The 24,559-nt window shown below is 36.3% G+C and overlaps 1 protein-coding gene across 8 annotated transcripts in view; it reads right to left on the bottom strand.

Annotated features, from left to right (window-relative positions):
- Positions 1 to 24,559, bottom strand: part of LOC150092301 (homeotic protein female sterile-like) — a 579,681-nt gene that overhangs the window by 76,340 nt on the left and 478,782 nt on the right. For all 8 annotated transcript variants that reach the window (XM_090415148.1, XM_090415149.1, XM_090415147.1 and 5 more), the window contains one exon: positions 337 to 515. In XM_090415148.1, the coding sequence (XP_090271274.1) occupies positions 337 to 515 (179 nt within the window). The remainder of the gene's footprint in view (positions 1 to 336; positions 516 to 24,559) is intronic.

The raw sequence follows: 24,559 nt of genomic DNA on the forward strand, positions 1-24,559 counted from the left end.
CAATGACACATGTTCCCCAGAAAAATTCCAAACATTCCACACTCATGACGTCACGCACAGAATCACACAATGACGTCAATGAGCTTATCAACCAATCACGTCACAATTCCTTATCTAATCTTGATCTTGATCTGGTTCAGAGTGGCTCCCATACTACTAGCTCTGCTCACACGTTCTTGAGTGCAAACAAATGTCGAGTTCTTTCCTAATATCTTTATTTTTAAGAAGCAATAAAAACTTTAGTGTTCACTTCATCCCAACAGTCTTTGTTTGCGACTTCTAAAACTAAAACTAAAACTAAAATAAATAAATAAAAACAACAGCAAAAACACTCACTTTCTGTGAAATGCTTCCAGTTAAATTTACACTCATAAGACAGTATTGACCACTGAATGCTTGCAAAGACTGATCCTTGTTTTCAGGTGCACTCGACCTCAAGCATTCCGAAAAGAAGCCCAAGAAGGTGATTCCTCCTTCCAATATGCCGCTAGAAGGTTTTCCAGTAGCGTCTAACACTGCGGAAAGTATATAGCATGAAAAATTGCACAAAATTATAGCATGAAATTAATCATCAATCTAGCTAATATACGCAAAAATATTTTTCTAGGATAATCTTAAATCTAGAATTATCTAAAATTATTTTCTTCTCACCACCAACAGAGGCATCGAGAGGATCTGCTAGCAGGAAAGGCAAATTTGTACTCCTCCACCAACCCAGTGATTTGTTGGAATATATAGAAAAGAAGAAATAATCATAAAATACCTTTTACTGATGTGGCCAGGATACAACTGTAACCCTCTGTTCTACTATAGTCATGCAGGTTATCAACTGAAGTCTTTGTGATGGTTACTGACGGAAGATGTTAAAAAAATCAGATCAAGGCCTTTGCTCGCAATCTACCAGTGTGTTTATGGACTGGTTTGTTTGTTTTTGCAGAATGAAAAAATCGGAGAGAGGAATACCTTCAATCTCATATTAACACTAGATAATTTAGCTTTTCCTGAGATAAACTCTGTCCAAAAAGAAACCGAACTTTTCGAAAATAGTAGAAACTAGTGGCGACGCCTGTTGTATCTTTTTTTTATCGAAAGCGGCAACCTTCATTAGTATTGTGTCGACTGTTTATGCCTTTTGTTTCATTAGAAGCCGAGTTATAGTGCCAAGAGTGACAGTGTGTTTTGACGAACGGTCTGAAAATGAGTTTCAGACAGCTGCAATTGACTTTTGTGTTAAACTTGGTAAACGTTTTACAGAAACGCATCAAATGCTTCAAAAAGCATACGGTGATGAATGCTTATCCTGTAGTCACGTTTCCGAGTGGTTTAAACGATTTCAAAGTGGTTGTGAGACGGTTGAGGACGACGATAAGCCGGGCAGTTCCAAAAACTGGACTGAGCGAAGTTAACATCCAAAAGGTGCGGGATTTCATCAAAGAAAACCCGAAATCGTTCGTGAGATTGATTGAAGATGAATCGGGGATTCCAAAATCAACTGTGCACAATATTTTGACCGAGAGTTTGGGTCTTCGTAAATTGAATTCGCGATTTGTTCCCCACAAGTTGACCCACGACCAAAAAACGTATCGAATGGAACACTGCAAGGACCTCATTAAAACCGCTCGTAAGGACTCAAACTTCTTTGAAACGATCGTTATTGATGACGAAATATGGTGGTTTGAGTATGAGCCCGAAACAAAGCGCCAGAGTGCTGAGTGGAGACCACCAGAAGAGGGGGCATCCGAAAAAAAGTCGTTTGGAGAAGTCAAAGGTAAAGACAATGCTGATTTGTTTCTACGATTCCAAGGACATTATCCACAAAGAATTCGTTCCGCCTGGCCAAACGGTCAATGGTGAGTTTTATCTCGAAGTTTTGAAGCGATTGATAGCGAGAATTCGTCGCGTACCGCATGAATATCGTGACGACCGACCGTTCGTCAAAGCATACTGTCACTCTTGGCACTATAACTCGGCTTATGTCATAAATAGTTGACACAAGGCTAATGAAGATTGCCGCTTTCGACAACAAAAAGATACAACAGGTGGGGTCAGTTTCTTCTATTTTCGAAAAGTTCGGTTTCTTTTTTGGACAGAGGGTGTACAGAATTAAATAAAGTTCGTTCAGTGAGAAATTTTAAATAAGATCTCTTTCGCAGGCAAGTGATGCCCATGAAACCATAGATGATAATTATCCTATACATTGAAATCAAAGTAAATGGAAGCTTGGGTCACTGTCTTATGTCTTCAAAGGGATATGACAGCGACCCAAGACTGAAATTTATTACATGAAAAATAAATTTTAAAACATTAAGGAAGACATTTGTCACTGACGTTAGAAGAGAATGAGTAATATAAATAGTATAAAGTTGCACACTTGAAACCACTAGAATTGGGTACTGAAGAAAAAAGAAACTTCCACCTTAACTTTATATTGCTGTTGTCAGCCGAAGTCAATACTGTTCCAAGATGGCAATTTTTTAGTTAAAAAAAAATATATGTCCAGCAGTGAGATTCAAATTTTCTCCTGAAAGAGTAATTTCCATCTTGCCTGCCTTTTAATCTAGTTGTAGGGTTCATCCCTTACTCCTTCTCGGAAACTCTAGAATACACAAAGCGGGCAGTAGAGCAGACAGTTAACAAACATAATACACTGACGTGATAGCATTAGTTGATTCAGCCATAATTCCAAATAATTCAACCCACATCCTTTTTATCTGAAATGCAGTACTTAATCATAACACGAGACTAAAGTTTGTTCAATCAAGACATAAACAAATATAGTTTGCTTTTATCGTGCTTTTTGAGTATCTGCTTTTTCGGTATGACGACAAAATATTTATAACGGCGTCATTCTTTGTTTGAATACAGACAAAATTCCTGTCAACGAGTTTATTTACATGAGTATTTGGTGGGATGTTACAATATTTAGATGTACGATACGAAAAAGTGACCTTTATACTTCTGTCTCTCGTACCATAGTACAAAGTTCTTCCCTACGAAAGAATGACGTGTTAATACAGCGGGCGCATAAACAAAGCAGCTATCAAAGTAAAAATAAAACCTTTGTACAGAATTAAAAAAGAAGCTTAGATGCAATTTCCAAGTTTTCTTAATATCGATACTGCTTTGGTAATACCATCACTAATCAAATTATTTCTAAAACTAATAGGGCAAGTGATATATTGTGTAATTTTTTTTTTTATTATTGAATGGGCATCTCGCAAAGTTTTAAACATCACCAGTGCAGTTTTAAACTCTATATTACAAGTCTTTTAAAATCAGTTTTATGTAAATTTTTTTCTGTAGAAAACACTATTTAATTGCAAATAATAATTATTTTTTAATTCTAAAATTCATACATTATTAGTATTTACTTTACATAATTTGGTGGGTGTGGGCAGTAGATGGCGTTAATGTAGATGATTGGTAGTTCGGTATAGTAGTGGAGAGGGAGAGTTATACAGTGGGTGTCCTCCCGCGATGAGACTTCGGACTCCTTGGAGGCGTCACGAATAATAATAATAATAATAATTTTTATTGGTCATAGAATTAAAAGTTTAATGTATAAATCTGCAGACCATAATATTAAAGTGTGAAGGGTAGTTCCGCTGTATAAAACAAGGTTAAAAAGAATTTATTTATTCGAATGGGGTTTCCAGTCTTTTTCTCCCTTTCCTTAGAAGCCGAGAAAGGATATAGATATATAAGGAAAGTGTAGGGGAAAATCACACTGATAATTGGTATGCGGGGATGAGACATGACTTTGATTTCATAGATTACAAACTTTAAAAACAAGGTGGATAAAAAGTGTATAAAGCTGTTAAGGGAATCAGTAGTTGAATTATAGGGTTATTTTTACATTTTAAGTACGAAAATGAGTTGTTATCACTTCAGTAAAGAATATTTGTTGTTGAGTACAGCATAAATCCAAGCTTAACACCTATAAGGGAAGAATTTGAACAACAATATAGTGCCGAGAGTACGTCTATATTAAGTCACAAATGAAACGTCTCTCAAATAAATTAAAAAAAAAACATAACATAAAAAACTTGGGAGTTTCCGATTCCGGGTTGCATCTCGGCCTTCCTCAAAGCGAAAAACCGAAAACGCTACGGAAAACAGCTTGTGGACATTCATACCTCAATAATCAACAGAACCAAGAAGTCTGTGGGAAGTATACCAAAACGAATTTTGCACCACAAGGTTTCAAGAGGACAGAGCGACTGTTCACACTTCAAGCACCTTCTTGAGTCAGAGTCAGCCCGTGTTTCGTGAGCAGCTCATGTCAAAGGGAATATAATTTCCGAATTCTTGCCCCCCCCCCCCCACGAAATTTTTTTAAGGAGATTTTTACAGAACACAATGTATTCAAATCACCTTCATTGGAAGAGGTGCAGTTCAACATTCGACGTGCGGTGGACGGACTATCAAATAAGATGGTAAGAAACGTATCCGAAACTTGAATGCAAATTACTATGTTTGTATTTATCATAATGATTAACACACTATACCTGAATATTAGGCCCTGAAACACTGAATTAGAGAAACAGTACTGTATATACACATTGGTCCGCGCGGTTAGCCTAGTTAACCTAGGACACTCCTTCCCCAGTCATATGGTTGCGCTTCGCAACCATATGACTGGGGAAGGAGTGTCCTAGGTTCGATTCCCGTCGACGATGTGAGGAAGTGAAGGATCTTCCTCAACAATAGCCAAGTTAGCCGATCTTGGGCGTGGACAGCAGGATTTTTTCCGCCAGTTTATCTGGGTTTTTCATCCCGCAAGCAAGCAAACCGACTCTCTGAACACACAGGTTACAGACATAGGATATAGTACGGCCAGAAAGGCAACGGGCAACCACCTTGCTCACAGCCATTTCCCTAGATGGTGGCGTATACGTAGCTGCCCCTAAACAGCCGAAAGGCTATAACCACCACCGCACATACACATTAGATAATATAAGCTTCAGAAACTTAAATTCAACCAGAGAAGGAGCAGATATCCATATTTTAGCAGTGGAATAACTTCAAATTACAACATAGGGAGGATTGGATTAATGTTTTTCTTGATTTCCTTTATAATTTAATGCTGATTTTACTTCTCCATACAATCTGACTACTGCAAACCATGTCTGTATGCAAGGAAAATATATGACTACTTCAGAATTTTCATCTAAGCGAAAAGATTGAGTCGTAGTTGTTACCATTAAAATTAATCAGAAAGAAAAATATTTAGCTTGAAAAAGGAGGAAAAAACTAAGAATATTAAAACGTAACATAAAAGTTAACCATTCCATCGGAGGGGAAATGCAAAACAAAATCAGTTAGAGAAAATAAAAGCTGAGCAAATAATTTGTTTAAATCCGCCATTGGTGACATGCTGAGCAAAGCGATAAAATACAGATAACAAATCAGTTTGTATTCAGCTGTGTTATCAAACAGAGCCCGTTATTTTTAAGCATTCCTACCGTGTTATTGACTTATCTTTGTATGTGGAAATTTCCACTATATTATATTAATAACAGCCTTAGCTACCATATTTCTGATGCACACATTGCAACTGTCCAGTACTGGCGCACTCGTGCCAGCTCACGCACATAGTCAACTTCAGTTGGAACTCAAGCACGCATTCCTGTTTTTAAATGTACTTGTGTGTTTTATACTAGATCTGTTACTACCTTACTTACAGGGTGTTCGGGATAAATTTGACATATTTATAATTAATTATATTTTTCCGTAAGTTACATGTATTAACACACACTTCTCTTCATTTAAAAGTTTGGACCCTTCTTCATTCATATACAAGATGTCAGAAAGGATGGATAGCTGGAACCCACCTGAATCATGGAAGAGATTAACTTGTATCATGATGATTCGTGCCCGCCATCAAAATAAGGATATTACGACTGCTGCCCAATGCTCCCTGAATACAGTAAAAACAATCAGGCATGAACTAGAGACTTGCAATGGTGACTACGAGGATGTAGCAAGAAGAAAGATCCCTAGCAGACGATCTGATTGCGTTCGTACAGCAGAATTCCTCGCAAATCTGCAGGAACAGGTGTTGAAGAACCCTGGCATTGGAATTCGGGCTTTGTTCGTGGAGTTGCTAACTGTAGTCAAGCCCTGGATAACAAGGGTAGCCAATGGTAGGCCGTATGTATGGCAGCAGGATTCGGCCCCTTGCCACACCTCTGGGAAAAGTCAAAAATGGTTGTCTGAAAATTTCTACGACTTCACCAGTCCAAATGTTTGGCCTCCAAACTCCCCAGACCTTAACCCCATGGATTATTTTGTATGGGGCGCAGTTGAAAAAGACACCAATCGCACTTCCAGTAATACAAAAGCCCAGTTAATGGATAAAATTAAAACAGTTTTTGCGGCCCTTCCCAGGGAGACTGTAGCATCAGCTTGTTCGAGGTTCCGAAGCAGAATTGAAGCTGTGATCGATGCTAATGGTGGTTATTTTGAGTAAATCTTGTTCATAGTATTGTAATTAACTCTGCCTGTAATGTTTTTTTGTCAATTCATTAAATTTAATAGATACAAAGAAGATTTTCTTTTTCCTTACGAAACTGTCAAATTTATCCCGAACACCCTGTAGAAGAGAATTACTTAGACACGATTTTAAGGAGTTTTCCGAGGTCATTCACTCAAAAGGCATAAATAGAAATCAAGTACTTATTCTTCACAATATTAATTAATATGTGTAATATTCGAGACCTCTCCTATGACAGCAATCTCATACAGATTTTGCACACCAATATAGTCCAAAAAGAAACCGAACTTTTCTAAAATAGAAGAAACTAGTAGCGCCACCTGTTGTATCTTTTTGTTATCGAAAGCGGCAACCTTCTTTAGTGTTGTGTCACCTGTTTATGACATTTGTTTCATTAGAAGCCGAGTTATAGTGCCAAGAGTGACGGTGTGTTTTGACGAACGGTCGGAAAATGAGTTTCAAACAGAGAGCTACGATTGACTTTTGTGTTAAACTTGGTTTAACAGTTTTACCAAAACGCATCAAATGCTTCAAAAAGCATACGGTGATGAATGCTTATCCAGTACTCAAGTTTACGAGTGGTTTAAGAGATTTCAAAGTGGTCGTGAGACGCATGAGGACGACGAAAAGCCGGGCAGTACAAAAACTGGACTGAGCGAAGTTAACATCCAAAAAGTGCATGATTTCATCAAAGAAAACCAGAAATCGTCCGTGAGATTGATTGAAGATGAATTGGGGATTCCAAAATCAACTGTGTACAACATTTTGACCGAGAGTCAAAATGTTCACTTGAATACTCGATTTGTTCCCCACAAGTTGACCGACGATAAAAATGTATCGAATTGAACACTGCATCAAATTGAATTAAAACCGCTCCTAAGGACTCAAACTTCCTTGAAAAGATCGTTATTGGTGACGAAACGTGGTGTTTTGAGTATGATTCCGAAACAAAGCTCCAGAGTGCTGAGTGGAGACCACCAGAAGAGGGGCATCCGAAAAAAAGTCGCTTGGAGAAGTCAAAAGTAAAGACAATGCTGATTTGTTTCTACGATTCCAAGGGCATTATCTACAAAGAATTCGTTCCGCCTGGTCGATGGTGTGTTTCATGTCAAAGCTTTGAAGCGACTGATAGCGAGAATTCGTCACGTACGGCATGAATATCGTGACGACCGACCGTTCGTCAAAACACACTGTCACTCTTGGCACTATAACTCGTCTTCTAATGAAACAAATGTCATAAACAGTTGACACAACACTAATGAAGGTTGCCGCTTTCGACAACAGGTAGCGCTAATAGTTTCTTTTATTTTCGAAAAGTTCGGTTTCTTTTTGGACAGAGGCTGTAGAGACTGCATATAATGTCCCATGATGCTCGTGATTGAACTATAATTAAACTTTTCGATTTATAGAAAAAGCGGCTGTCGGAAAAGGTTTAGTTTTTTTTTTAGTTATGTTAAATAACTTCTTGAAGATGGCAGCCATGTAAATAGCGAAACATGTCGAAGAAATACATCTAGTGTTAATGAAAAACGACTACGAGTTTAAAACCTACTTATTTATTAAGTTAACGTAACTCTACTCGAAATAAGTTACCTAAAAATATTTTAGAAATCAGGCCACTTCCTGTTTGTATAACATGTATTGTTATTGGAAGAGCTTCACACAACGTGTGTAATGCTACAAAATTAATGAATAGTTATGCCCGACAGGTTCGATTATACCTTAACTGTTCATCCTTACGAAAAAATTATATAAGAAACAATTACTTTTATGTAAGATTCATATTTTTTTTAAATTAAAGTTTGTATATCAAAAGACGTTCGCATTCAATCAATCCAATCTTATGTGTCACTTATTTAAAAACATTAAATCTTTTAACAACCTTTATATGACCTTGCTGATGGCGAAAAAAAGTAAAAATTTTCTTTAATTGTATCTGTTTACTAATTATACACTTATATGTACTATATATAGACTGCATAATCGGCTTATTCTGTCAACTTACGTTTGTTTTAGTTTTGGCAAAATTTGTAAGTTCCTTTGAAGTGTAAAAAGACTCATGTTTCTTACAAAAGTTGATTTTATACCTAATTTTCGTATCTATTTTTTTTATAAATCCTTTATATTATTATTATTATTTAAAGGTCTGCGTGGAGTTACTAGACTTATTCCTTGAGGTCCTAGCGTTCGACATACGATACCTAATATAACTCGCTCTGAATTCGCTCAATGTCGGTGCATTCACCATAGCAACGCATCTCACTACTCCCTCTATAATAAGAATCTAAAAGTTTGTTTATCATGTCAGGTATGTAGAAGTTTCAGGTGGCTTTGCCGTTGTGATTGTTGTACTTATGTAGCTTGTTGACTGTGGTCTTGTTATATTTGTATGTTATATTTGTATGGTCCATATAGAGTAACCAGAACAACATATTGTTGTTCTGGTTACTCTATATGTTGGGCTGTAGTAATGTTTTAACATGACTGTGTAGTGGCATAAGTGTTTCACCTTAAATATTTTGTGTTTTGTCCATGCTTCCTGCATAAGTGTGGGTTGTTCCCAGAATATCAGTTTTACCATTTTATCTTGCAACCATTGTAGCCTGTTAAGTCTGTAGTCTGTGCAGAATACGTATGATGTGATTGCATATCTTAAAATGTTTTCACATAATGCTTTATAGATTAGTATTTTTATGTGGGTTGGGGCAATGTCTTTTAATCTGTATAGTTTGCTTGCTATTATCCTAAGCTTGGTATGTAGGTAGTTTGTATGGCTATTCCAACTTTGATCAGCATCGAAGTGAAGTCCGAGATAGCGTGTTGTTTTCACCTGTGTGATGGTTGTGGTTTTAGGTTCTGCACTTTGTGTATAGGAGGATGAATATCAGATAGTGAGATATTTAGTTTCTATGGGCAGGGTTTGGAGGTTTTTGAATATCATTAGCTTTGTTTTTCCAGGGTTTATATATATGCCGTTTTCGGTTAACCAGTTAGTGATTTGATTGATGTCGTGTTGCATATGTGTGTAAGCGATATTTGCGTTGTTGTGAATGAATACTACGGCCGTGTCGTCTGCGTACTGGAAGATTTTACTTTTTAGGGGAAGGTGGCTTATGTCGTGTGTCTTTATGTTAAATAGAATGGGAGATCGGACAGCTCCTTGCGGCACTCCACAGGTTACATGTACCTCTTTGCTGTACGCTGATCCTATACGTGTGGGGAGCTTTCTGTTTTTCATGTATGCTTTAAACCACTAGAGTAGACGACCTCCAATTCCGATATGCGTTAGTTTCGTTAACAAGGTTTTGTGTGCTAGTGTGTCAAATGCTTTTGTTAGGCCAATGAATACCACTAATGTTATTCTGTTTTTATCCAATGCAGCGTTTATTAGGTCTGTGAAATCTTCCAGGAGTGTTGCTGTTCCTTTATTTTTTTGAAAGCCATATTGTGTTTTGGGTATGATTTGAAATTTTTAACGTATGTGGAGAGTTTGTGATGCACGATTCGCTCCATGATTTGGTTGATTGAATAATAATAATAATAATAATAATAATAATAATAATATTTCGACAGAAAACTCTCATTTACATTTTTATAGATAAAACATCATTTGCATCTTATAAAACTGAATAATACCGCTGATAATCCAAGTTTGAAATGAAGACCTTAGAAGTATACTAAATAAAATCTGAGGCATTACACAGATATACTGATGATGCATCGCAGTTATACACGTTTGAAAGAAGACAAATTAGCCTACTGAGTGCGGTTTTTGAGCAAAACCAACAGGAACATACAAATAGAAGTAACAAATGCTTGCCATTCTAATTAGATATCACAGTTAAAAGTTCTTCAGCAGTGATGAGAGCTATTTGTATGCTGCCCATTACAAAAGAAAATATATTATTGTAATCTAAAGAGAAATGGGCGTATCATCAGAGAGAGAGACATGAAGATAGACCACTATTTTGTTAATACATGATTCGCCAACGGGTATGATATAAAGTCGTGACTCACAATGACTGATATCAACAGACATAACCAACACGTGCGCATACAAAGTTTGGCTTTTTATAAAGGAGGTTATCGATAGGACTGCCTCAATGCGAAAGCGGTATTACTCGTCAAGTTAACGAAACGATATTGCTCTTTCGTTCCCTCCAAACCTTTCTATTCATCTATGAAAAAAAGAGTCTACCAAGTGTGAAAAATGAGTTAGGCGTAAAAGCCAGAGGAAGATCAAGAAAAACCAGCCAGGGAATATGTGAAAGACGTACAGTATAGAACAGACAAATCAGAATTTGTGTGAGTTGTCATAGTGCCAATTGGCAGGATATCAAATTGTCTTGCTTATCCTAGAATAATTATGTAAGAGGTTCCAAAGAATCTGCTACAGCTGACAAACAGCGGGCGCTGGTAAAGCTCTGTAATGAATTAAAAAGCAAAATATATTCATAAGAATCCAGAGATGGATATGTACACGTGTTAGCACTTTTATTTGCATACACCTACGTTTATTTTTTTTATTTGTTCAATCCTGTCATACGATATCAATGATTCATATCCTGACGATACTAGCAATGAATAACGAGCGGAAAGCAGCATGTAAACATTCAGGGATGGGGAAGATAAATGTCATAGTCGATGTTTGCAGTTTAGTAGCTATTTTGTGGGCCTTAGGTGTGTTTCTCAACTTTCTTTCATGTGTGCCCCATTATTTAATATTATTTTTTGTGGCACCCTCCTCCCTTGCAGTTCGTGTGTTGAGACACTGACAAAGCCCACATCGGTGTTATTTTACTCCTATTCACAACGACTGTGAATAGGAGTAAAATAACGCGGTATAAAAGCAATCTTTTCCAGTGTAGAAAAGTGGGTAAATTTTTAAATGGACGTAAGCGGGCATCTGATTACCGTGGAGCGGAAAAATTGGAAAAATTGTGTTGGAATTTGCACTGATGGTGCCCAAGTTATGTCTGGGAGTTTAAAAGTTTACAAGCCTTTGTGAGGGAGAAATCCTCACCATGTATTTGGACACATTGCATGATTCATAGAGAAGCGCTTGCTGCAAAGAAATGAGTCCTGGTCTAAAGATTGTGTTAACACCAGTTATAACCGTGGCGAATTATATAAAAATAACTCTTGAAATCAAAACTGTTTTCTGAACTTTGCGAACAAACACATGGCTGGAGCGGAACATTCAGCGTTACTATTTTACTGCAAGACAAGATGGTTATCACAGGCAAAATGGTTACAATTATGAATTAAGAGACCAAATAGCAATGTCTCGCTAATCACTGCTGATAGGTTCCTGGTTTAAGGCTGCTCGAGTGGTACGTGCTGAATATATGTATGTTTCTGCTCATGCTATTTATGCATAGATACGTTTACGATATATACTTGTATGTGAATATTGCAAACATTGTCATCAATGAATTTTGCAATATCCGATTTTTTTTAATGTAAATTTAAAAAAGGTCACATTACTGTAACCTTTTTTTAAATCTGCCACGACTTATATTCTTGGATTAATTGTAATTCTTTTTTTTTTTTTTAAATTCAGAATTAATTAAAGAATGCGTTAGTAAATATGTTGATTTTATTTCAAAAAAAGGTTCAGATTATAGTATTGATCGATGAAAGGATATCTGGTGGAGCAGGGTGTGAACGATACTCAGGGTTTTGGGAACACCTCACATAGTGAGAGGATATGACTATCTCTTACGTGCTTAAAAGTTCGTATTTTTACGCATTAAAAGATTAGAAGATGAAATAGAATATCAGAGAATAAGAGCCAGAGCTAAAAGAGAAGTCAGAAAATGACAGAGAATCATGAAACAAATTTGTTTCTAATTTAGAACATGATTTATATAAAATAAGACCCAATGTATATAAGATTTTGAAACACTTATTATGTACAGGTACTAAAGAAAACATAAAATTAAACACCGAATTGAAATTAGAAGAATTTCTAAATTTCTATGCAGAATTGTGAACAGATAAATATTTTAAAAATATATTTTAAAAAGATAACTTGCAAACATTTAATGAAAATCAAATAATAAAAAAAGAGAATTAGAAATCAGCCTGAAAGAAGCAAGAAACGGAAAATCAATAAAAAAAGAATAAATAAAATATATTCAACTAGTCACCCCCCCCCAATAGAATGAAAAAAAAAATTGTGATCCCTATCTTTAAAAGGTAGTAGAGATGCCCCTAAAACTATAGAGGTATAAGTATACTAAATTCATGTTACAAAATATACAGCAGAATCTTAAATAACAAACTAATGAAATATTCTGAAAACCTTATTTTGGAAGTACAGAATGGATTTAGAAAAGGACGATCATGTATAGACCTGCCCTTTTGCCTAAAATTAATAATAGAGAAAAGAAGAGAATACAATTTAGAAACACATATTGCATTTATTGACTTTGAAAAAGCATTTGAGAAAGTTACAAGAAGCATTTTATTTAACATATTAAAAGAAAGACAAATACCAAATAATATCCTAAAAGCTGTCACAAGTATATATGAAAATAATCAAATACAAATAAGATTAAATCATGAGCTATCAAATATACGAAAGAGATAAACCAAGGGGTCCGACGGGGATGTCCCCTCTCAGCAACTCTTTTTAATATTTACCTAAATGAAATGATAATAAAATGGAATAAAAATTTACATCAAGGTATTAAACTTTCTTCTGCTGTGAACTTAAACACTCTCCTTTTTGCCGACGATCAAATAATAATTACAAATTCTGAAGATAACTTACAGAAAAGAATTTTAAATTAAAATGAGATAGCCATATGGAATGATAATATCAACAGAAAAATCAAAAACGATGGCCTTTAAAGGACAAGATCCAGCAAGAACTAAGATAGTAATAGATAACGAGATCTTAGAACAGAAGAATTCATTTAACTACCTAGGATGTATGATCATATATGAATGAAAAAGATATAAACGTAAAAGTTGCAAAATATTTAAAAATAACAGATGTAATTAACTCTATATTTAAACCAAACCTAGTTCAAAAACAAACCAGGCTAAAAGTATACAATACATTAGCCCTGCCAGTCTTAATGTATGGAAGCGAAATCTGCACAATAAAACAAAAAGACAAACAAAGAGTAATAACAGCAGAAATGAATTTAATGAGAAAAACTGCAAAATATACTCTATTTGATCACAAAAGAAACGAAGAAATTATGAAAGAATTAAACCAAGAATCAGTAATAGAAAAAATTAAAAAATATAAACATAAATGGATGGAACACGTTCAAAGAATGAAAACAGAAAGATTACCAAAACAAGCCTTAAAGTAGAAGCCATTAGGAAAAAGAAAACCAGGACGTCCTCTTAAACGATGACTTCTAAGGCGATAACAGGCCATGCTAGGCCTAAATCCTTGATAGGTATGATGATGATGATGATGATGATGATGATCATGCCTTTCTAATGCAAGGTTTATGAACAATTTGTAAAATGCAAACACTGCATGACGGAAAATACGTACGTTGAAGCCATGAATCTCGAATTGTTTTCAATGGACAGGAGAACAGAACTTACAACCTGCAACAGCATGGCAAAAAAGTTGTAAAATCATGGTAGCGAAGTGGGGATGTTTTTTTTTTTTTTTTTTTTTTTTTTTTTGCCGTATGGAATGTCCCTACTGGTTTTTACCGGTGCTAGCATGAACGTTATTCCATTAACATGAGGGTTATCCTGAACATGGCGATGCATCTCTACGGATGAAGAATTCTTACCATAGACAGATGTGATCAAACATTGAGCATCTATATTACAAGAAAGAAAATCCAAGACCATTTGTTACCAACCTTTCTTTTTTGCCCTCCTAATATAAAAACATACATATCAAAGAAAACAAAATCTTACACTATACCGATACATTATATCACAACACTGTACTTTATCGAGGGTCGCCGATAACAGTCGAGCACCTTCTATGACCCGCGAACCCTGCAGCCTTGATCTGGGTTAATTACTCGAATGGCAAAACCTATCACGTGATCGCAACAGACCATAGTTTAATTTCGTTACCTTTAACGTGAGCTATCGATAGTTCCGATATAATTATAAATTCTCACAACTAAGCCTATCTATCCCATCCACCCACAGCATGACCCATTTCCACAAACAGCTCAGTTGACCCTCCGCGTATTGCCTCCATAAATGCATACACATCTTAGTTGAAGAAAATGCCCACTAGACCCTCTAGGGAAGGTCTATGACTTTCATAACTTCCAGTTAAACACCATCACCATGCTTAGTGAAAACCTGAAGTCGCTATTTCAATATTTTTCCAAGGTGGGGTCTCCAAGGCTCTCTTTTTACACGCAGTGTGAGAACCATAAACTTCATTCTAAGGTCCAGCAGTAATGGAGTTTCAGTTTCACTTTACTGCTAGCCTCGTGGCTGTGAGACCTCCCAATAGTAACTCATCACGATTCCTACGACCAGCTAGTAAATAATCCGACCACTAGTTACATCTATTTGAAGACAGCCTGGGGCGATCCCTGAGTTTGTCGTCCCTCTCAATACACACCAAAAATACTACAAAAAGTCAAAACGACGTATAGGGAAATAATTAAAACACTGTTTATTTATGAAGTAAAACTTTCATTTCAACATTCTAAAATGTTATTTTTCTTGCTTTTCTGTTAGCAAAATCGTCAATGACATTGGCGAAGTCTATTTCATAGTAATGTAGATAATTCTTACACACCTCCTCTCACAACTAACAATACTTACAGCAATTGTGAGGAAAATTCGCAGTCGTATTACAATATTTGGAAATGAGTTCTCGAGACTGTATTTTAGAATTAACTGCAAAAGTTCAAAAAGGTTCAAAGTGTCGCCCGGGGAGGATCGCCCCCTCTGCTGCCCCTCCCTAGCTACGCTTCTGGGGGGATATCACATCCATCAAAAAACTAGATATCCTTTTCACTCAAGATACGCTGTATAAATCTCAAATCCTTATAACTATATTTGCCATAAGTCTATAGATAAGCAAGGAACTGCTGTTCACCATTCTGTTAAGGATGATGCTTCAAACTTACTGAACCAATTTCTGGTCTCCTACAATCCCTTCTCTCTCATTTTTTTCTAGCTAGAGAAAGAGAGAGATCAGATGGTCGACTACAATTCGGATAGCAACAACAACAACAACAACAACAAAAAAAGTGAAATTGAAAAGTTCTATTGGATAATCAAAGAAACAACGTGAGAGTCCACGTACACAAACACAGACGATGACTTTAGCAGAGAAGCCGACCTGGCATCTAAAGAGATGAGTAAGATACAAATCAAGAACCAGCTCTTGATTATTTAGCATTGACGTCAGTTTAAACGCAGCTGTTATTGGCGTGTACCTATACATGCTGCTAGACGAACTTCCACTGAAGGCCAACGAGGTTTAGTATCCATTAATATTATGTACGAACTACTGCCTGAATAGCTGTTAGCAAGCTGTCACCTTGAGGAAATTACTTGCAAAAAACGATTACCGGTGTTGAATTGCAAATGTAAAAACGTTTTATAACATTAAGAATTGACAGAATTTCACATCAGATTGTATTCATATGCATTTACACGACATTGAGCATGCATCAATTATCTATATGAAAATCGGTTCCTTGTGTTTGAAGCCTAATGTTTACGTTCAGCTTCTCAAGGACAATGTGATTCTAGTTTCCTTGCGAAGCTGGACTTTTAGGCTTCAAAAGGAACTGATTTTCACATGGATAACAAATAAATTTTTAAATAATTCACTTTACATCTTCTATCTGAAATCATCGACTATTGGACTTTTAATACCGTGACACTTTTAATATGTTTGTTTGATATAACGACTTGTTTAAAAAATCAACTTTCCCGAAGAGAGTAGTTGGAATTCTTAGTTACCGAAACCTTCCAATATTATTAATAAAATAAAACTAATATTACAATGGTTTAAAAACGAGGCAGTTATTCATCCAGTGCCTCCATCACATATCTAAGTTGTAGCATTTTTTTTTTTTTTTTTTTTTTTTTTTTTTTTTTTTTTTTTTTTTTTTGTTCAAGTGACCGAGAACCTAATTAACAGATGTGGGGACTTCATAACGTTGCTTGAATACGTGACCCATTTTTGAAAGGATTGCTTTTCACGAGTGAGGTCAAATGAAGTGTCACTAAACTGCAACGTCCTTGACTGTTTTGTTCCATAAAACTTACCTACTACTGCACTCACGTGCAAAAGATTGACAAACTTTCACGCTGAAAGGGAAAAACTTTTAATTTCATCTGCGACCTTATTTCTGCGTTCCCTTATGATTAAGCACGTGTTCTTCCGTTTCCTCGGGTTTTTTTATTTTATTTTTAATAACCAATCGTTTACTTTTCTTTAGACTAAATGTAGCGCAAACCTAAAACGAAATTATGAACATATATATATATATATATATATATATATATATATATATATATATATATATATTAGGATAACCAAGTTATTTTATAAACTTGGTTATTTTAACTCCTAATCCCAAGTATGCAAACAATTAAGTTTGCGCCTGAAACAAAGTTCAAGTCTAAAGATGGTGCAACACCAGGGCAACTCATTGTAAAGGTGGGTAAAGCTCTGATCACTATTCTTAATATTTTCCCATAATGTAAAGCACATCTCACTAGAAGATGTATATACTGCAATGCATTATGGGTGGGGTCACTACTCAGACCGGTTTCAACCTTTTTTGAGGTCTCCTCAGTGAGTAGCTAGACCCTAAATACCAAGGTTATAGTAATACGGAGCCTTATCAACTTTACTTATAGAAACTGCAACAAGGTGTTTTTATTTTTAATAAAAATCTCTGGAGGAGATATAGATGTAATAAATTTTTTAACTTGGGGATATTGTATATTAGGATAACCAAGTTATTTTATAAACTTGGTTATTTTAACTCCTAATCCCAAGTATTCTAATCCCATAATGCATTGCAGTATACATCTTCTAGTGAGATGTGCTTTACATTATGGGAAAATACTAAGAATAGTGATCAGAGCTTTACCCACCTTTACAATGAGTTGCACTGATGTTGTATCATCTTTAGACTTGAACTTTGTTTCAGGCGCAAACTTAATTGTTTGCATACTTGGGATTAGGAGTTAAAATAACCAAGTTTATAAAATAACTTGGTTATCCTAATATATAATATCCCCAAGGTAAAAAAAAATTATTATATATATATATATATATATCAATAAAAAGTGGTTACTCATATTAAAATATTTACGTGGAAGAGAAAAAAAAAAGATAGAGGGGAATGAATTCACGGATCTCTTTGCAGATCCCCCAGAATCCTTTTGGAAGTTCCAGGAGGGAGAAGACATTTAGCTACCAACAGTATATATTTATATATTACAGTATTTATATATTTATATATACTACAGTATATATTACCGCGATTTCTGAAGGAAAGTCATTTTTTACATGGGACAAACTAACTCAGTACTAGGGTTTTGTAACCGGTACTGAGTAGACAATCAAACCTATCCATGGTATAATGTACAAGAGGTTTCCATCTTTTGTGGGCAAAATTATCTATATATTATGGCTAATCTATATAAGAAATGAATATAAATATCAATATAATTATAAAATCACAATACGTTTTACATGGGTGTCATTCTGTATCGTAACATTCTGAATACCTGGAATTTCCGGGTTAATTTCTAAGAAATTAATATTTCACAATCTACATCATTAGACTGCCATCGTGCAGATGTTTAGTCGTTGATAAATGGAGATGAAAAAGGCACTTTCACCTCTTTACTGAATACACGTGTTTGCCGATGCAAGCATATCGGATGACCTAAAGTCATATAGGAACTTCAGTTTCGACTATGTGTGTGTGTGTGTGTGATATGCATGTTTATCGCAGTTATTAAATCATTCTGATATACAGAAATTTAGCAATACGTGATGTTACAGCTTACAATGACAGACCCAGATCTGAACCACCACCCGGAGAGTCAAAAAATCCTTAAAATATTTAAGAAGTAGGATTATTCATTTGCAGGCATCAATATATACATTTTTTTGCATTTTAATTATATTCAATCGCACATTAAATTATTTAAAGTTACTCAAAATAAGATAAGTAATAACTATAGATCATAGCTATATCTTTTATTGTGGTACATGTGCGCACTACAGTAAAAAAATTAAATTTATTATGCTGATATTTCGTTAGAACCGTAAGACATCATCAATGCAAACAGTGAACAAAAATAAAGAATTTGAATAAAGAATCAGGATTGTCAAATACTGATTATGAAGACAGATTGAGAATTTGTAGACTGCAGACACTAGCAAATAGGAGAAAGAGGGGTGATATGATTGAGACTTACAAACTTCTGAAAGGATCATACAGGATTTCAGTTGATGAAATTTTTCATTTTATGGAGGGTGGGGAAAGGATCCTTAGAAGCTGAGGATGAATGCTGCTAAGAAGGGGGGTTTAGATCTAGATTTTTCTCTCATAGAGTGGTGCGTGATTGGAATGGATTGCCAATGGATGTTGTGTGTGTGTGTGTGTGTGTGTGTGTGTGTGTGTGCATGTAGTGTGAATGAATTCAAGAATAAGTATGATAGCTGGTGTATGTAGTATATGGCCTCCCCTCGATGAGTCCCTGACTCCCTCGAGGTGTTCTTATGGAGATGAGGAGCTGAAGGATCGTCCTCAGCCATAGCCAAGTTAATCGGGCTTGGGCGTGGACAGTAGGGTTTTTCCCCCAGTTTATCGTGGGGTTTTCCATCCCGCAAAGCAGGCAAATCGGTCTTGAAAACTCAACACTACAGGACATAGGATACACCGGGGACTAGGGCTGACCACCTTAGAATATATGGTCGATTAATTTTCGAATGGGTTACTATTCGTTGTGCTGCCCACGGTGTTTTCATATACCGAATTGTTATGAATCATTCCCCCCCCTTTTTTTTTAGGAAATATATTCATTGATTTTTCCTTATTACTTTTTTTTAACATTCGATGATAGGCGAACTCCAACTCTCTAGTATGTTTATAAACAGAAGTTAAGTTAATGGTAATAAATTCCATGTTCTGGGAAGTCGTCATAACCATCAAGTTTACTCAGATGTCTAAAAGAAAAACATAAGAGGTAGGTAGATTACCTTGGCATAGTGTACTGGCGTTTAAGGTTACATAACTTAGGCAGGAGGACGGACTGTAAGGTTAAAGAAGAATGGGACTTCTTTGGCGATTATGGGAAATTTTAGAAAGAGAACGAGATCTGGAATAAGATTGCGGAACTCACTGACCTTCCCAGCGTCTCGTATTGCTACAGCAGTCATAAGATTAACCATATTTGCTCTTTTGTTGGAAACACTTGAGTTCAAATCCTGACTGGAACGCAAGAGAAGTTGATGATTATGACTTTTTTTTCAACTTTCTTGTGAGACTGGTTAATTCACTGGTCAAATGCGGAAATGGCAGTTTTTTTCCTCTCGCAAAAAGTCAAACCTAAACCACTTAGTTCACACACACACGCACACGCACACACACACACACACACACGCACGCACACATCTGTGCTCAGAATGATTCCTGTTTATTAAAAATAAAAGTGCGAACGGACTTTTTATTTGTTTTTAATACTACTTAAGCATTTCATTTGGATCATGTCACCATCAACATGCAATGATCGCGTTACAGGAAAGCTTCAATTTGCTAGCAAACTGGCGAGAAGTTGCCAATGGTTTGTAATGACATGGCAATCCTCATTTTTTTTTTTTCAAACCCTACGTCAATAACGTACGTGGGAAGAGGATTAAAAAATCTGGAAATCATCCCGAATCCTGTTTTCTAGAGACCAAACCGCTTCAAGTAATTTAGCTTAACTTCAAGGCTTCACCAGTTTGCGAACGTGAATTTGAAAATGTCTTCCGTTTCCTGTTGTTTAAAGCACCTTCTTCCGGGCAATTTGTTCAGACTGTTCTGTAGAAGAACAGGAAAACACATGATTATAATTGTGTTTTTATTTATTTATTCTAATACTGTATCTCATTTTCTCCTCTTTCTCATGTCTTACAATATTGCAAGCCAATAATTCCAAATGTATTATATCAGATATGCAATAATACCGTTTGCTATATATTACTATGATGGGCCTTGCGTTAAAAATTGGACTATGGTAGTCCTGGAATTTGCATCAGGATTAAACTTTGTACAGTAGATAAGACAACTGGGGAGAAGTGCGATCTGTTCTGATAATCATCCCACAGATGCAATCTAGTAGTGACCTTGAAGAATATTATGGGCTCGCTTTCCGGGGCGGGCTATACTCGCATAATATTGTTACTTCCTAAAAGGTAAATTAATTCCTTACTTCATATTAAAAAAAAAATAATAATAAATTCTTGACCTAAGGCAGAATCTTCAGATAGCACTTGTTTGATCCAAACAAAGGCAACTCATCATTTTGATCGAATTTTGAACCGTTGCGCTGAATTTATTCACCGATAACACAACACTGTTCGATAATGCTCTGGAGTGTTCCTAGGATCATGTGATTCTAAGTTTATTTTTATTTGTCTCGTGTTTATTCAGCTGGCAACTGTAATGGTAGGAAAGGCTGCCGTAACCTTGGCACTACTTACAGCTAACTATCAGACTGATTTTATTCAGCCAATGCGGTGTGGTATTTCAATAACTGGGCGTATAAATGATTGTAGTTATATTATAATCAGCTTTAAAAAAAAAACGTTATGTAGTTACAAAGGTTATTCGCGTATATCCCAAATTGGTCATGTATTTACTCATTTTTCCAATATTTACGTATTGATCAGATATTAGCAACTGTGTTAACACGGCATAAGTGTTCATTGAAATTAGACTAGTCTTAAAGCAATATATCATCAACCTTCCTGCAGATGTTCAAATATTAAAATTTATTAGAGTAATAAAATATACAAAAACTTACTCATTAATGCCCAGCTCTCTCCATGTCCTGCCTCATCCAATAGCCTTCTAGTATCATTTCGGCACGAGCTTGTCCCTTGACTCTCACTTAAGAATTGAAACGTCTTGTCCACAAGTTCCAAAAACGGATGTGAAAAGTTTGTGAATGGTGAAAATCTATCTACTATGGAAGTAGCTCGGAGTTGTGCTCCTATGAATAACAACTGTGCGGTAACGATGATGAATTGTACACAGTACATAGTTGGCCTTGGCACAGCTTTAAAGTGAGAGCGTAACTAACATGCTATTTCGTACTCACTCCTCTGTTCCTGTAGTAGTACCTGACACAAATTTTTCCTGGTTTATATACCGTAGTTGATGCAACACAGAGGACGACGAACCGTGTCGAAATGTACGTCACAATCAGGGTACTGAATACATATCTGGAGTTAACACCCATAAATGTATTGAAATCCAGGTAAGAGTTGATAGCGCCAAATCTTTCTGATAAATTTCGTACGATAGGGTGAAGTCAGATTTCACTAATGGAAATGGGTTGTTGGCTGCTTGATAACATCACCAGAGGACGTTAACATCAATGAAAATCCGTGGCCCAAGTTGGACCTAAACTGGGAAAGTTTATTGGAGTAGCATGCATCATTATCGAAAGCGGAATTTACTGTTGTTATGAAGCCATGACGTCACATCCGTCTGTTGTCTTACGCTGAGTGACATTAATCATTTCTTTACATATCGATAATCTTTATTATATAGCTGTAGGTTTTTAGATAGCTATGGCACTTTGCCTAACTAATATAGAAGCATTTAAATTTGTTAATTTTTTGAAACAGTAACCAATGGTTTAAAACAACTGCTAGTTGAACAGCGGCTATTGGTGGTATGTCAACAAATATCGAAATTGTCACACTAAAAAAAAAAGGCGCGTAAATACCAATGTGTTAAAGGTGCCAAAAGTATGTTGGAATAGCTGCCATCTCTAGTACGAGATGCGTACCACCCATAGCAGCTTGTGCCTGCGCGCACAAGCATGCACGCGCACACACATACACACAAACCATCATTGTATTAAGAGGGTTTGACGTTTCTGTCAAATGGTGAGGGACATAGGATAAGCAAGTTAATGTATTATACAATACTACTATCCGCGCGGTTAGCGCCTGGTGGCTATGCGCTTGGCAACCATATTCCTGAGGGTAAGAGTGTCCTAGGTTCGATTCCCGTCGATGACAGGAGTTCAAGGATCTGCCATAGCCAAGTTAGCCGGTCTTGGGTACGAACAGCAGGGTTTTACTCAACGGTTTTTCATCCCACAAGCAAGCAAACCAGCCCCGTGAACACACAGGGTAGAGTCATAGGATATAGTAGGGCAACGAAAAAGCACCTTGCTCATAAGTGAGTGCGCATTAGCATATTGCGCGGGGCCCAAATCCACATTCATTTTGAGATTTTGAGTTTGTTACTGGCGAAAAAAAAAAAAATTAAACTTGCATGGCTGTTCTTGAATATAACCTTTCCGTCAATTGCGACTCTAATATATATATATTACTCGTTTTATTCTGTACTTCTGCTTTATTCCTTCATTTTTGTGAACATATTCTTATTGTACAGAATATTTTTTTTTGTTAGTAGTTGGTACAATACTGATAGAAAAGAGCACACATACAGTTAATTACAAAGTTATCACCATACCTAAAGGGAGGATCATAACTTTGTAATTAACTTTGCGACTACTGATATCTGTTATAACACCTTCCGTCCAAAAAGAAACCGAACTTTTCGAAAACAGAAAACTAGTGGCGCCACCTGTTGTATCTTTTTGTTGTCGAAAGCGGCAACCTTCCTTAGTGTTGTGTCAACTGTTTATGACATTTGTTTCATTAGCAGCCGAGTTATAGTGCCAAGAGTGACAGTGTGTTTTGACGAACGGTCGCTCGTCACGATATTCATGCCACACATGACGAATTCTTGTTACCAAACGCTTCAAAACTTCGAGATAAATCCATTGACCATTTGGCCAGGCGGAACGAATTCTTTGTGGATAATATCCTCGGAATCGTAGAAACAAATCAGCATTGTCTTTACTTTTGACTTCTCCAAGCGACTTTTCTTCGGATGCCCCTCTTCTGGTGGTCTCCATCAGCACTCTGGCGCTTTGTTTCGGGCTCATGCTCAAAACACCAAGTTTCATCACCAGTAACGATCGTTTCAAGGAAGGTTGAGTCCTTACGAGCGGTTTTAATGAGGTTCTTGCAGTGTTCAATTCGATCAGCTTGTGGAGAACAAATCGTGAATTCAATTTACGAAGGCCCAAACTCTCGGTCAAAATGTTGTGCACAGTTGATTTTGGAATCCCCAATTCATCTTCAACCAATCTCACGGACGATTTCGGGTTTTCTTTGATGAAATCGCGCACTTTTTGGATGTTAACTTCGCTTAGTCCAGTTTTTCGACTGCCCGGCTTTTTGTTGCCCTCAAGCGTTTCACGACCACTTGGAAATTGCTTAAACCACTCGTAAACTTGAGTACGGGATAAGTATTCATCACCGTATGCTTTTTGAAGCATTTGATGCGTTTCGGTAACACCTTTACCAAGTTTAACACAAAAGTCAATCGCAACTTTCTGTTTCAAACTCATTTTCCGACCGTTCGTCAAAACACACTGTCACTCTTAGCACTATAACTCGGCTTCTAATGAAACAAATGTCATAAACAGTTGACACAAAACTAACAAAGGTTGCGGCTTTCGACAACAAAAAAGATACAACAGGTGGATCCACTAGTTTCTTCTATTTTCTGAAAGTTCGGTTTCTTTTTGGACAGAGGGTGTACGCCAAATAACTGCATGTTTCTCTATTTTAAGACTTTACCAATACCTTTTCCTCGACCCCTCATGAAAATCATGAGGATATAATCAATATTACAAATGAAGTATAACAGGAACATATTTAGCGAGCGTTATTTGGAAATGTTAATGTTTTTTGTAAATCAATTAATTGCATCACCTATTTTAATGTGTACAGAAGGTGCAAGTGCACCTTGTGTAGCGTGCGAAAAGACA

This window comes from Typopeltis vanoorti, chromosome 26 (assembly GCF_054136105.1).
Source record: "Typopeltis vanoorti isolate ZY-2024b chromosome 26, IOZ_Tvanoo_1.0, whole genome shotgun sequence".
Lineage (NCBI taxonomy): Eukaryota > Metazoa > Arthropoda > Arachnida > Uropygi > Thelyphonidae > Typopeltis > Typopeltis vanoorti.